Source organism: Indicator indicator, chromosome 8, assembly GCF_027791375.1.
Source record: "Indicator indicator isolate 239-I01 chromosome 8, UM_Iind_1.1, whole genome shotgun sequence".
Lineage (NCBI taxonomy): Eukaryota > Metazoa > Chordata > Aves > Piciformes > Indicatoridae > Indicator > Indicator indicator.
In genome coordinates this window covers 28652146-28665759 of record NC_072017.1, presented here as the reverse complement: position 1 = coordinate 28665759, position 13614 = coordinate 28652146, and the positions used below count along the sequence as shown (strand labels likewise).

The following is a 13614-nucleotide window of genomic DNA, read 5'->3' as shown; positions in this document are numbered from 1 at the left end:
TGTAGATCAGTTCAATAGGCACATATCCTCAGAGGGTTTGGTTAATATTACAATGGAAAACAATCCCATACACGTCAAAAGGATTATGCTCAAGTGCTTTTAGGGTGTTGGTGCCTGCAGGACTGGTGTCCTACACCTTTGAAGAGCATTGTATTACTTCTGCATTCAAGGAGTTGAACGTGTCTTCAGCCACTATTCACAAGGGGACACGATAATTAAAATTTATCTCATGGACGTTCCCAGATGTACACATGCTCTACACATACAGGTTGTGGAGATCACAAACCCATTTTCTGCCTGTTTGTGGTAATTCTGCCTTCTTTGTTCATTAAATCTTACGAGACAGATCAGTTTTTATAATTGGAGGAATATTTTTTCCTGGCAAAATGAGGAAATGCTGTTGCATTATATTCACATGAAGGAACTAGTATTATATTAAAACTAGTAAAATAATCATTGTAAGAAACCAAATATTTTGTTCCTGACTGCTAAATATTTAACAGGCTGCTGAAAGATCAAAGGTCCCTTTTAGGATTTTAAAAAGTCAAGGTAAAGATGAGCTTAAATTCTCTACCATTTGCGTTTATGGCAGCAAGAACATGAGAAGCGATGTCAAATACTTGAAGTTCTCTCACTTGTGCAGTGATAACTGAGTCATTGTACTGATACAAGCCAATTTAGAATACTTCACTCCTGCTGTAAACATTGAGCCTAACTCAGCTGGCAAATGGGAGCATCACCCACACAACACAGAGCACTGGAGCAGTTTTCTTTTGCACAGGGTAATCAGCAGCAGTATATAAAAAAAATACTTTAGTGCTGAAGGGGTCCCGTTTCTGCAGTGCACTGCAAATGTGGTCTCCTAAGTTTTTGACTTACATAAAACTTGGTTTCCATGGGATTATTGAAACTTGTATTAGGAACATACCTTGCTTAAATGCTGTCCCTAAGAGAGAAGACCTCTCTTTGTCACTGATTTAATCTGGGAAATTAGAGATGGATAAATGCAAGTGTGTCTGTCTGTCTCCCCAGAATAAAAATGGTTTGTGTCAGATTTCAAAAAATCATACCTTATCACAGTAAGTGATAAGGTGTCACTTGAAACGCTTCAGATTTCTGTTAGCTCTTAGTTCACTATGGTATTACTTTACTACTAAACCTGTATTAAAACTTTGTCTTTCTCAGAGCTGTTTGCTGAAGTGTCTACTTTGAAACCTTTTGCTGGCTCGGGGCTTATATGAATTTAGATGTGTAAAAAGAATTTGAGTTCAATTAAATCAGCTTTTAAACTTTCTTTAGTAATGTTTTAATCTTCTCTTACCAGTTTGCTTATATATGGTATACATTTGTCATCGTTGCAAAGAATGTGTTGAATTCCTGTTCTCAAGAATGAATTCAGAATGATACATCTGAGTGTGGTACAAGCTCTTATTCTGTAAGTAGCTTTTTGGGGATGCTAGATGGTCCAAATCACATTCTGTGATGTGTCTCCTGTTTTAAGGTAAATGTAGCCCACAGAGCATCCAGACTGCACATACATATATGTTTGGAATGTTGCAACTATAGGAAAGAGGTTAATAACATTAGAGCAGTCACCATTGCAATTTCCAGTGCTGCTGCCTTCCTTGAATAACTTTTGGCAGATAGGCAATGAAAGCAGAGAATAAGGACCGGTTGGTTTGTTGCCTGCCCTTAAAGAAGTGATATGTGTGTATAGCAGAAATTGTTGCAATTTTTGGTAGTATGATTTCTGGTTGTGTCTGCTGTGTTGACAGTGCTTATGAGATAGTAAACACAGCAGCTAAATCAATGGGGCTTTATGCTACAAACGTTACCATACTTCAGTGACAGCCACTGAAGTGGCAAGGATGGGAGTGCACAAATGCTTATCAGATAACTGGAACAAAATTACTTGGGAATCTTGATTAAGAAGTGGCAATATTCTGTACTGCTGAATTTCATTTAGTTTGTTTGTTGATGGCAAACTATGTTTACTTTTAGCCACATATTCTACATAAGTATTTTCTAGCATGGTTCATTTATAAAATGGTATTTGAGCATAAATCCACTAATTGGGTGTCTAACTAATATTGCTTGAGCATTTTCAAACACTTGGGCATTCAGCTGTAGCAGTCATGCAAGTTGAGCTGTTTGTGTTCAGACTTGTGTGGGAGTTCTCAAGAATCTCTCTCTTTTTTTTATCTAAAATCTCCCCAAGCAGCACGCATAGAGAAATATCTTTATGGCTGGTAGCAGACAGGTTTTCGAGCTATAGGGTCAGATTATAAATGCTCAGGTTTTTTTCTGGATCATGGATTCATCCTGCCAGTCTTTTGCATCACCCTCAGTACTGCAAATGTCAAAAAGCTCCATCATGGCGAGAACTCTAATGCTGAAGATGTAGTATAACAATGGTATTTGCAGAAACTGTGAATGTGGCTTGTAGGAGAAAAAACTGGCAGCTGTAATTGATTTGCCACATGTGCTCTCATTTCCTTCTCTGTGTTAGCTGAGCCCCCTCATCTCTGCAGAGTAAGTTTTGGTGATCATTCTTATTGGCATGAGTTTCATCTGAATTTCTGTGAATCAAATGTGGTTCAGCATCATGCCATGAATTTGAAGAAAAGTGCTTTGGTTTTGTTTTTTCTATTTATCCTCAAAGTAGAGGGTGTGATGAGTGCAATTGCTAAGCAGACTTTAATTGAAAACTTCCTGACAGAAATATGCTTTTACCTGCTCTTCTGGATGTAGTGAACAGAATTAATGCTTTACCTCCATTACTCCTTTTGCGTGACAATTCTGTGGTATGTTTGCATCATTTTTTCCTCCCATATGTTTATATATTAACAGGATGGTGGCTGGAGGATGATTAGAGTTCCCTATCTCAAGTCATAAAAGTAGATGTGGAGAAGAGGCTATTCCCTCTCTATTGTGCTCCTTGTGGCTGTGGGGCCAACTGCTTCTTGTGAATTGTAGCAGGTTATGGTGGTTGCTTTGCTGTGACTTGGTTGCATTCCTAGGGGCAGAGGGCAGACCCCTGCTTAGCAGGTGAAGTTTGGGGAGCTACTGTGCTTAGTAATAAGAAAGGACAGGCAAAGTGCCATTTTAACCATTCTGAGAATTAACGTTCTGTGCTCCTTTGATCCTTCGAAAGCAGCTCTGCTTTTTAAATTCAAATGGTTTGACAGGGTTTAGTAACAGAAAGCTTTTTCTGGTAAAAATGGTGCAGTAAGAATTCTCCATCTATGGCTGAGGAGATTATCAGCCCACAAAGGTTCAGGCAGTTTTCTGACGTTAGACACTGCTGCAGCTTGCCCTTCATTTCCTCTATCATCCTGATGAGTAACGTCTCTCCCTTACTCATCTTGGCTTCAAATACCAAGCAGCCACATCCTGACTCTAGCAAGACTTACGTTGTGTGAAGTTCTCGTAAAGGAGCACCAGAGATACAAGGTAGGAGATGATCAGCAGACTTTTCCTAATGGCTTTGTGAGGACAAAACGAACTGTCCTAGTCCAAAGAATCATAGAATATTAAGGGTTGGAAGGGATCATTTAGGTCAACCCTTCTATCAAAGCAGGATCACCCAGGGCAGGCCACACAGGAATGAAATTAGTAAGACTGACTCAAATTAGTCATTCTGACTGAAATTAGGCAGAATAAGAGTTTTGCCATATCCAACTTTTGCTACTGAAAGAAAGGGAACTGTGTGCACTGGAACTAGGACTAGAAAGACTGGGGCCAAATGGTAACGAGGCACCTCAAAATTAGACACCAGGAAAGATGCTAATAGTAATAGTAATTAAATTCAGGAGTAGATTGCCTGAGGATGCTAAGGAATTTTTGTCACTAGGGGCTTTTAAGGTGGCTTTTGCCAAACATCTGTTGGGAATGGTTTACAGAAAGGTGAACCTGCTTAATTAAAGCAGAGGTGTAGAGTACTGAAGATTTTTCTGGTATGTTCCCCTTTTGGAATAGTAGTAAATGTCTGAAAAGGGGATAGTAAAGATAGGATGCTCTCAGTGATGCAGGTGTGAGTACAGAAATGGCTTAATGAGGTAGAGTTACAGCAGGCTTATACTGGCATAGATAAGAGCAGAATTTGGCCTGGGAATGGTTGTTTTGCTTTGAACTCCACTCTCATGCAGTGTAGAGGATAACAGACTTCAATCTGATGCTTTCCTTCATCTAAGCAGAAATGAAAAGACAAAATAATAATAACAGTGTTGCAGGAGGGCTAGAAGGAAACACAGATACTCAAATACTATATATTTAGGTACAAGTCTTTTAGGAGTCTCCTCACTTTCTACACTTTACTAAGTAAACTCTATTAAACAATTCTTTCCACTTTCTGAAAAAGAATTATTTATTCTTCTACAGGAGAAGAATAAGCTGGATAAGCTGTTTGTGATATTTGTGTTTCATGCCATTGGACTATGAAGTAATCTTTCCCAATACAAGTGAAAGCTCAGAACAATTGTATACTTGCTCCTAAATGAGGACGGATACTTCAGGAATATAAGTTTTAAATTACAGCTAACTCCTTTGCAGTGTTTGATCTGCTGCTGAATAGATCACAGTGGCAGAAAGTACTCTTGAAAGTTTTATAGTTCAAATAAATGCTACAGGTGTTTTTCTTAGAAGAAAACATATTTCAGAATTCCTAGCTATGTGAAGTGCTGTTGTAGGTTGAAGGAACTCTTTAGAGAGATACTCACTGATAATGACTGAAGGACAAGCACTTCACTAGCAGCATGTTCTGTCAATCAGTTACAGCCTTTGAAGTTGACTGTGTTCCTCTGTCAGTCCACAGCTCAGTGGGCTGGAGAGTGAAAACGATTAATTCAGTGCTGATTGCATTAGCTTGCCCACTCATACTCTAGAGAAAAGCAAAAGGGACAAAACCCTACCCTCTTTCCACTACCTGTAGAGATACCTTTCTCGCTCTTTAAAGAATTTCTTGGAAGTTAGTGAAGTTATTTCATTGCTTTGTGAATACACACACACCAAGGAGCACAGAACTGGCATTTGTGCTGTCTGGGGCTATGTGTCATGGAGTGGGGACTCATAGTTCTTGATGCGAGAGGGTCGCTGGCACAGCAGTTCTGTATAGGGGACCTATTCTAAGACTAGGAGAAGTAATGACAGTTTAGAGAGTGTTTTTTTAGATAGAACATTGAATGTATGAGTGTGAGTGAAGAATTCTTTTAGTGGGAGATTACTTTCCTGGTTCAATTTTGTGCCTTACGAAAAGCAGTATCTATACAGGAATTTCTGAAGTTTGTCTGCACTAACAACTTATGTAACAATGGAATGATATTATGCTATTCAATCAGTTTTAAATACAGTATAGTAAAATAGCTTTGACTGAGACCATGCCATTTAAAATAACCTTTACTGACTCATCACAGCCAAATCCAACCAATGCTGTTCATTGCTATGCTGGCTGCAAAGCCGAAGTGTACCACTGTTCTAGTTCATGTGATCAGTCAAGGTCACATACCATTATGGTTTAGTTTTATCTAATGAAGACAAAGCTCAGGTATCATCCTTGGGGGTCATTCTTGGTGGTGGGCTCATACAAATTGGAGAATCCTCCATTGCTGCAGGGAGGGACAGATGGGTTTAGCTAATCCCATGGAGCTCCTGACAGATGTAGGGCCAGGCTGTTTTAAAAGACTTCTAATGAAGGCAATTCCCTTAGGATTTTATAAGCCTAGTTCACTTATGCTTGGGCTGGATTAGACCAAGTAAATTTCCTGACAGACCTTGTTAATACATGAGAGAATGGCTTGCCTTTTTTACTGTAACATAACATTGATGGCTTATGTTATTCTTTGACTTTGCAATTCCTTTCTGTGTACTGCTTGCCCTTTCTCTGATTTGGCGAGTTCCTAAGTGCAGCAGATGAACCTCTTCCTATTGAGCTGCATCATATTTATTTCAGTCACTATTTGGTTTTGTCAAGGTACCTTTGAATTACATAGTAAGAATAACAAAAATTAGCTCAGGCTGTTTCTTGAGCCTGCTTAATGCATAAGACTGGGTGTGCAGTTAAGGGCAGTTCTTGGTCTTTCTTTAAAATCCTTACTGAAAATAACGGTGTTACTGGACTCAAGATTGCTGTGAAACTGCACTCTGGAATTTCAATTTTGAGAATGTAAATCACAGTGTCAATAGTGATATTGTTCAAGCAGATCATTCACTCTAAAATGTTTTTATTGACCTATGCTTCTTTACCTTGTTTAGGAGAATGTCAGTTGAGACACAGCTGTGACCACATCCTTCTGATGTGATGTTCAGTTAGCATGTATCATTCCCACTAGTTTGCAATTAAAAATTAGCATTAGTGGTGATGGTGCCTAATTGCCATCAGGGAACTTGTGTTTGATACTGATTTTGTATATGTTCACGTTTTATTTTATTTTTCTTATTTTCATGAAAGGTGTTTTAGTTTTCTTTTCCGCAAGTCTCTCTCCCCCATTTCCTTTCTTTTCGCTTTTGAGAAGGGAAAGGGCTTAATAGAGTGTGTGTTGCTTGTGGCCAGCCCAGCCCTAACCCTTGACACTGTTCCCTGAATCAGCTGGCACCTAGGGTTATGTGAATGTAGCACTTTACAACGAAGGGACGCTATCTCCCCTTTGTTTTTGAAGTTACCTAAGTTGCTCGACAAAACTAGAGCACAGCAAGGGAAAGGGAGATTGTGCACACCAGGGAAGGTGTGGTCAGGCTTGCTAAGTAGCCCGATGACCCACAGGTTTTGGGCTGTGCAAGTCTAATAGTCATGAAACTATGCCAAGGCAGGCAGGAGTGCCAGTAGCACAAACTGCCACCTTTCTTGGTACCTGGGAGTGGTGGTGTGGTGTGCTCTGGCTAGTCACAAAAGCTTCCTTTCCATATCATGGAGTCTGAGGGCACAAGATGCTGGAGATGTAGAAATACAATTCTCACCCGAAGTGACTATGTTTCAAACCAAGATATAGGTGGACATTTGCTTTTTCTTAAGGAAATCCACAGGGGACAAGCAGATGTCATCACTTTGCTATTCTTTAAAGACTTTGCTTGTTGTGCAAGTTGCAATTTTCCTGGCACACAGGTGTTTTCCTTGCATACAAGCTCATGCTCCCAAGTTAAAAACTGACTTGATGTCTGAGGAGCTTTAGTTCAGCTTTTCAAATCTTCTAATAAAAAGCTTTCCCTCTGGAAATGTCCTTCTACATGCTTTAAGAATAGAGGTGACAGCCTCAAGAGAAAAATGTGTTTCATACTAAGACAAGAATTGGTCTAGTGGGTGTTTTTCCCATTCCATAACTGAATCAGGATATGGAATTATTGATCTTGAGAATGCAAAATTGCATTTATTTTAGAGGAGGTAAATAATGATATAAGGTGTTCCTTAAACAGCTCTGTGTTGCTAAGGTTGGTTGGTTCTGTGATATCCTTCAGAGGGATGGTCCATCAGAAGCAGAGAGAGCCACCATTACAAATGAAGTGGTCAACTATGCTGTACCTTTAAATGTAACAAACGTGACCTTGAGTTATGTCATTCTCATCTGAACTGCAGTGACAGCAACATGGAAGGTGGTGTCTGTATTACTGTTTCCAGTTGGACAGAGGTGGTCCTTCCTGGGCAGAGCACCCTTGCTGGTTTGATACGGGTTGTGATTTGCTTAATTTGCTGTTGTGATGGGAGCTGTATTTTACTAGTCTGATGATTGTTTTGTTTGAAGCTGTAGAGGAATCTCTCAGGAACTCACAGGAAGAACTTGAGAAGATGGTAAACTCAGCCTTTTGTAGGCATTGTGTCTCTCTAATGCTGATGGGCAGTCCAGACCTGTGGCAGAGGTTCCTAACAAAGAAAGAGCTTTGAAGCTCTGCTTTGAAGCTCGGCTGGCAAATCTTTCTTCGTTGTAACAAATGGTCCTGGCAGTTTCACTTGCCATCTGTTTCCTGATACAGATAAGATGAGCTGCATGCTTTTCTTCCATGTGCAACCTCAAGATGGATTTTGGGCAGAGTTTTAGTTGGTGTACCAATTTTTAACCAAAGCTGCTCCTTAGTGATAGGCAGAAGCAGAAATTAAATTATATTTTGGATTAAACAAGGGAACAGTAAAGTGGAGCTGTAGATCCTTGGAGCTGATATGTTAGGTCAAGTGCATGGTAACAGCTTTAAAATTTGCATTGCAGACATTATTTAGCTGTTTCGGTAAAAGCTGATACTGATGCAGCGATACTCCTAAAAATCTGGTAGAAGGAGCAGTAACTAAATATTGCACATCAAATAATCTTAGGAGCCTACATGTTTTGATAAGCTGTGGCACCAGTTTTCAGATGATTTCATGCTTGAAAGGTTACCTTCAAGCATGTTGGACATGTTGGACAACCTAAATTATTAGGTCTTCTGGAAGACACAGACCTAAATAAAGATATTAGGAATGATACTCACCATTAGTCCCTTGACTTTTGGAATTTGTCCCTCTTATCTTTGCCACAGAGCATATGAGAGCAGATGAATGCACAGTGACTCCACGTGGCCTGTACTGTTTACCTCTAAAGAAAAGAGCATATCTGGCCCCACTGAGAAGCAATGGGACCAGATATGTTCATATTGGACATTTTAAATCTGAAGGTAAGAACAGAAGAGAAGAATCCACGTTATAGAAATACATTCTGCAGATCATGGACTTTGAGGGTGAAAATGAGAGGTCTGTGAACTGCAATGGACATGCACATGCATCAGGGGATCAAATCAAGGAAGAACAGGATTCATATCCGGCAGATAAAGTTAATTTGCCCATGGAGAGATGCAGCAAGTGAGAAACAGAGTATTATGACTAAGGTTACCTGATTAAACCACAGGAGGGAGCTGATGCATGGCAGACAGCAGAAACATGACAAATGCTGTGTGAAGGTCAAGAGGGTTTAGTGCCACATGGTTTGAATATTATTTTCTATTTTAAACTGGATAAGTGAGTTAAACTTGAAGAAGTGAGTTTCAGGTTTAGCTTCTCTTATCATCCTTTTATCTATGCCCTGAATTTAATTTAGCTTCACTACCCTGTAAATTGCAGACTTTGAAGGATTACCTCATTAGTCGGGTTTGTGACTTAATTTTGTATTTCTATCTATCCTGCCAGCCTGCAGGGGCTTTTTAAAGTTAATTTCTTCCTAACTGTCTGTAATTGTTTTTTTTTAGTGCATTTCTGTCTAGATTGGTAACCAGTATAAATCAGCATGGTCACAATAGTTTCACTGAGCTATTAGGCCTCTTTTCATACCAATTTTTTTACAGTTCAGGACAAGCTCCAACAATCTTTTTTTTTTTTTTTTTTGGCAAAACTCATATTGCTTCTCTGTGAACTTCTACTATGGGAACTGGCCCAGTTGGAATTATTTTTTTCTTTATAATTTGTTTGTTTCAAATAGGAAATAGTATCTATAATTCTAGTATAACCTTAGTGAGCAAGATATTCCTTATACTGTTGCAATCCCATTAATTCCAAGAGAGTCTTAGGAGAATTGCTATATAAAATAGAAGTGCTGCTATAATGGTCAATAACAGATGGTCTGAAAAAAACATGTAAAAAGCTGGGTATTGGGTAGTGCCAAGGATCATATACTAGTGTGTAGAGTAACATGCTAGTTGGCAGAACAAAGCATCTAGAAGAAAAAAAGCTTTTTCCGAGTACAATTAGGTTCTCAAACTGAAAAAAACCAGCATGCAGTAGCTCTCCCTTTTTTGGCTGCTTTGAAATATACTATGAAAAGGCTAAAACTGTGTAACAAACTGAGGCTATTGACGTGTCTATAACCTTAAAAAATATATGACTGAATTTCTATTTAATTTCTGTGCTTTGATCCTGCTTCTACAACTACTTTTGCATTCTATGACTGTATTTTCCCAAGCACTTAAACAGAAATTAATGTAATAACCCACTTAATTAATTTGCGTGCAAGTGTTTCCCAAATCAATTTCTTAAGAAGCAAAAATCTTGTTTTGGTTTGTTTAATGACTTGAACAAAGCAATTTTCTGGAGAATTAAAATACTTCCCAAATATGTTCATCAAGTTGGTGGTGGTACTGTTCTTTTGTTCAGATTGACTTCTTGGGCCTGTCCATGGAAAGAGAGAAATGGGCTGCCAGTATGTAAGCTGATTAGAAAAATGATAATAATAGTTCCCCTGCATACCTCTGTGGAACAGAAAGAAGATTTCCATGGAGTTATGACCTCTAGTGCTTCACAGCCCTTAGCAACATCCTACAACCAAAGGACAGGCCAAGAAGTCAGCCACTAATGGGGAGAAAGAAACACTTCATCATAAATGACAAGGTGCAGGCAGTTACCGTCTGTCAATTTCCTTTCCCTTTTTCAAATATAGAACGAAGAAGGTTTCCTGCAGGAGGGAATGTTGAACAATACAGAGCTTCCTGTGGATCCTGAGAACGAGGCTTATGAAATGCCTCCAGAGGTAAATCTGTTGAGGTGTTTGCTGTGAATGCGTGTAGAAGGGCGCAGGAGGGGGCTGAGTTGCATTGGCATGAGTTGCATTGGCATGGCTCAGGCTAATGCCATGAGCTGCAAGGGCACTGCAGAGACAGGGGCTCTCTGGCCAAGATCTCGCAGAGGTGTAGTGCTGAGAATCAGAAAATTCATTGCTGTGTTGATAATAAGGAAGTTTAATGTGAAAGTATCGTGTGTGTTTCAAAACACTTGTGCCTGGGTTTCTGAGTAATCCTCAGTAGTCTTTTTCTTTAGCTTGATAGGAAATATGGGGAAAACTTTATCTTTGTAAATGGTTTTAATAGCTTGGCCTCTTTATAAAGCATGATTCATTACTGTACTCTTAATGCAACTACTGGAGTAAATTATTCTCTTTTTCATGCACCTGCTATCTAAAATACTAAATGCCTGGCATGATGCATTGGTGGTTGGGGGTGGTAGTTTTACAGTGGCACAGATAATTAGGCTGAAAGTTAGATGTATAAAACACCATCCAGTAAAACACAGACTTGATCATTAGCACCTTGAGTATCACTGAAATTCTGGGGGTTGTTCACATACCCCTAGGTAAACATACATTTAAATTATTTCCTGGCTATTATGGGTGTCTGCAGCACTTGGTGTGCTGTGCAGCCCAAGCCTAGACCTCCTTCTTCTCCAAGTGAATTGCCATAGGTGGCTATGTGAGTTCTCGGCAACAACAGCTGAATAATGTGCCGACCACTGCAAAAGCCTGATTCTTCTGTAAATACTACAGCTTGTAAGTTACAGTACCTGGAAGATGTGACAAAATAATGATGAATTAAGACGTGGGCCTGCTCACATGCAAATCCATAATCCTTTGACACTGAATCCACTAGAACAAGTAGTGAAAGTAGGATGTGTTTATCTAAAATACTCGTAGTGCTGATTTCTGCTCTCCTCATTAGGAAGATTATCAAGACTATGAACCTGAAGCATGAGAGCCCTTTCCTTCATTATCTCCTGAAATCTACTAACTACTAAAAGCGTCCCCTCCTGTACAAGTGCTGAGTTCCAATGTGCCCAGTCGTAAACTTTTTTTACAGTTTTTACGGTGTCTTTTGAAGTCTTCCATCAGCAATGATTGGAGTATCTGTGACTGCATCCACCTTGTTTCAGCATTTCCTTCTTGCTGAAATGAAAGCTGATGGGCAGGGTCACTGTTGTGCTGTGGATGTTGTGGCTTCAAGTCTAAAAGTTAAAAAAGAAAACATTAAATAAAAACGCCTAAGTGTCTACTGCTTATTTCTAACTCTGTACATGTTTTGTTGATAGGTGCCAGTGATTTGATAGTGTTTCTGATACAATTTTTATTTGTTTCCTACAACTATTCTTTCTGTGCAGAGATGACCTGTTGTGAGAGCTTTATATATATAATGTCTATCTATTACACATTAAAAAAATAATTGAGCATGAACTATGCACCTATAAATATTAGCTGTTGGAATTTTATCGGTTTGTGATGTGTTTTATTAATTCATGTCTGTAAATAATGGCGTTCAACTGAAGCAAATAAAATGGAACCCATTAAAAATTAATTTCTAAAATAGTGGTGATTTATAACAGCTTCTTTCCTCTCCAAAAGCCCTTGTTAAAGCATTCAGGCTCGTTGCTTCCTTGGAAGGAACTGCAGGCACAAAATCAGCAAACAGAAGCCTTGTCTGCGCAAGAAACATGGTGAAGAATGAGAGTATCAGGGCTGGTACCTCAGATGGAATAAACTGTTGACAAAGTAGATTAATTTATAGTGCTACTAAACTTTGTTTTAAGGAGTACCTGAGAGTGAATAAAACCATTAATAATGGGCTGCAGCAGATGTTCAGAAAACCGTGAGGCCTTTTGAAGAATTCCTGTTTCAAGGTCGTTGCAGTACTGGGCTGTATGTAAGTGATGGATTAGATACAGTCAGTTTGTCTTACAAGTCTCATTTAGCAGAAGCTCTGTGTGGTCTCTGTTTTTATACATGGTAATTTTCATTATTATCATGTCTGGATACTTTTCCATATAGTTAAAGGATTTAAATGTGAGACATTTTTACTTCCCTCCTCGTTTATTTTCTGTTATTCTAGATCAGATGTTGTCTCTAACCTGAATGATATAGTGTTTTTTTTGTTTAAGGTTCTCTAATTCTGAGTAGGATTTTAAACTTGCCTTACAAGACAGTCTTTTCAGTTTTCTGGGGTATGGATCTTAAAACAGGTAAATATTGTTGTCTGGTTTTGTAAATGGGCAAACTTCAGCACAACCACATGAGGTGTTTCACTGGTATGTAAAAATAGACCCAAACCCACGAAGGCTTAACTCTACAACTTGTTTTTGAACTGAGCTTCTTTCTGCCTTTTTTGCAACCTCCCTGGTATTAGCGTGCTCAGTGTGGAACAGATCTTTCCAGGTGCATACCCATCCCACCTGCCTACAGTGGGATCTGGTGGTATAGTATTGTAAGCCAGAATCACAGGAATGCATTCATTTTCACTATGCTTAGAAAACTGGTGCTTCCATTTCCCATGTCATCTCCCAGACCCACTCCCATGATTTTAAGGAATTTCAGAAGAATTGCTATCAGGCTCTTTTTCAAAGCAATTAAAAAACCCCTCGATGATTTCAAACAACTTGTAGATCCTTTCATCAGTAGTGAAACTGCTTAATGGAGCCTGAAGTCCTGTGCACCTTTGCAGAAATCTTTCATGATAACTTGCAACAACTCACTAACAATTTACAGTCTCCTTCACAGATGGTGTGTCAGAAGAATCTCTTGAGGTGGGCATCCCTACTGTTAAAATTCATCTTAATGCCTCGGTGACAAATTTGTTGATTATGTCCATAGAAATTTAATATCAGAGGAGGGCACAATGTAAGATACTGCTTTTGTAATCACTAATGTTATCTAAGGACTCATTTGTTTTAGTGGAAGGATTCATGAAGAAAAGTCCAGTGCTGTAGAGTGTTGTTTGTTTTTTTTTTTTTTCCTCCCCAATATGCTAGCAGGAACTCATTCACCAAAAACATCAACTAAGAGCAGTCAGATGCTTGATACTTCAGGAAATAGCACTGACAGTAGCAGCCCAAGCAGAATATGTATTTCTGTT

At 39.0% G+C, this 13614-nt stretch overlaps 1 protein-coding gene across 1 annotated transcript in view; it reads left to right on the top strand.

Annotated features, from left to right (window-relative positions):
- SNCA (synuclein alpha) overlaps positions 1 to 11466 on the top strand; it is a 58974-nt gene extending 47508 nt beyond the window's left edge. The window contains exons 4-5 of the mRNA XM_054383133.1: positions 10383 to 10472; positions 11434 to 11466. Coding sequence (XP_054239108.1) covers positions 10383 to 10472; positions 11434 to 11466 — 123 coding nt within the window. The remainder of the gene's footprint in view (positions 1 to 10382; positions 10473 to 11433) is intronic.
- Positions 11467 to 13614: the final 2148 nt, after the last annotated feature.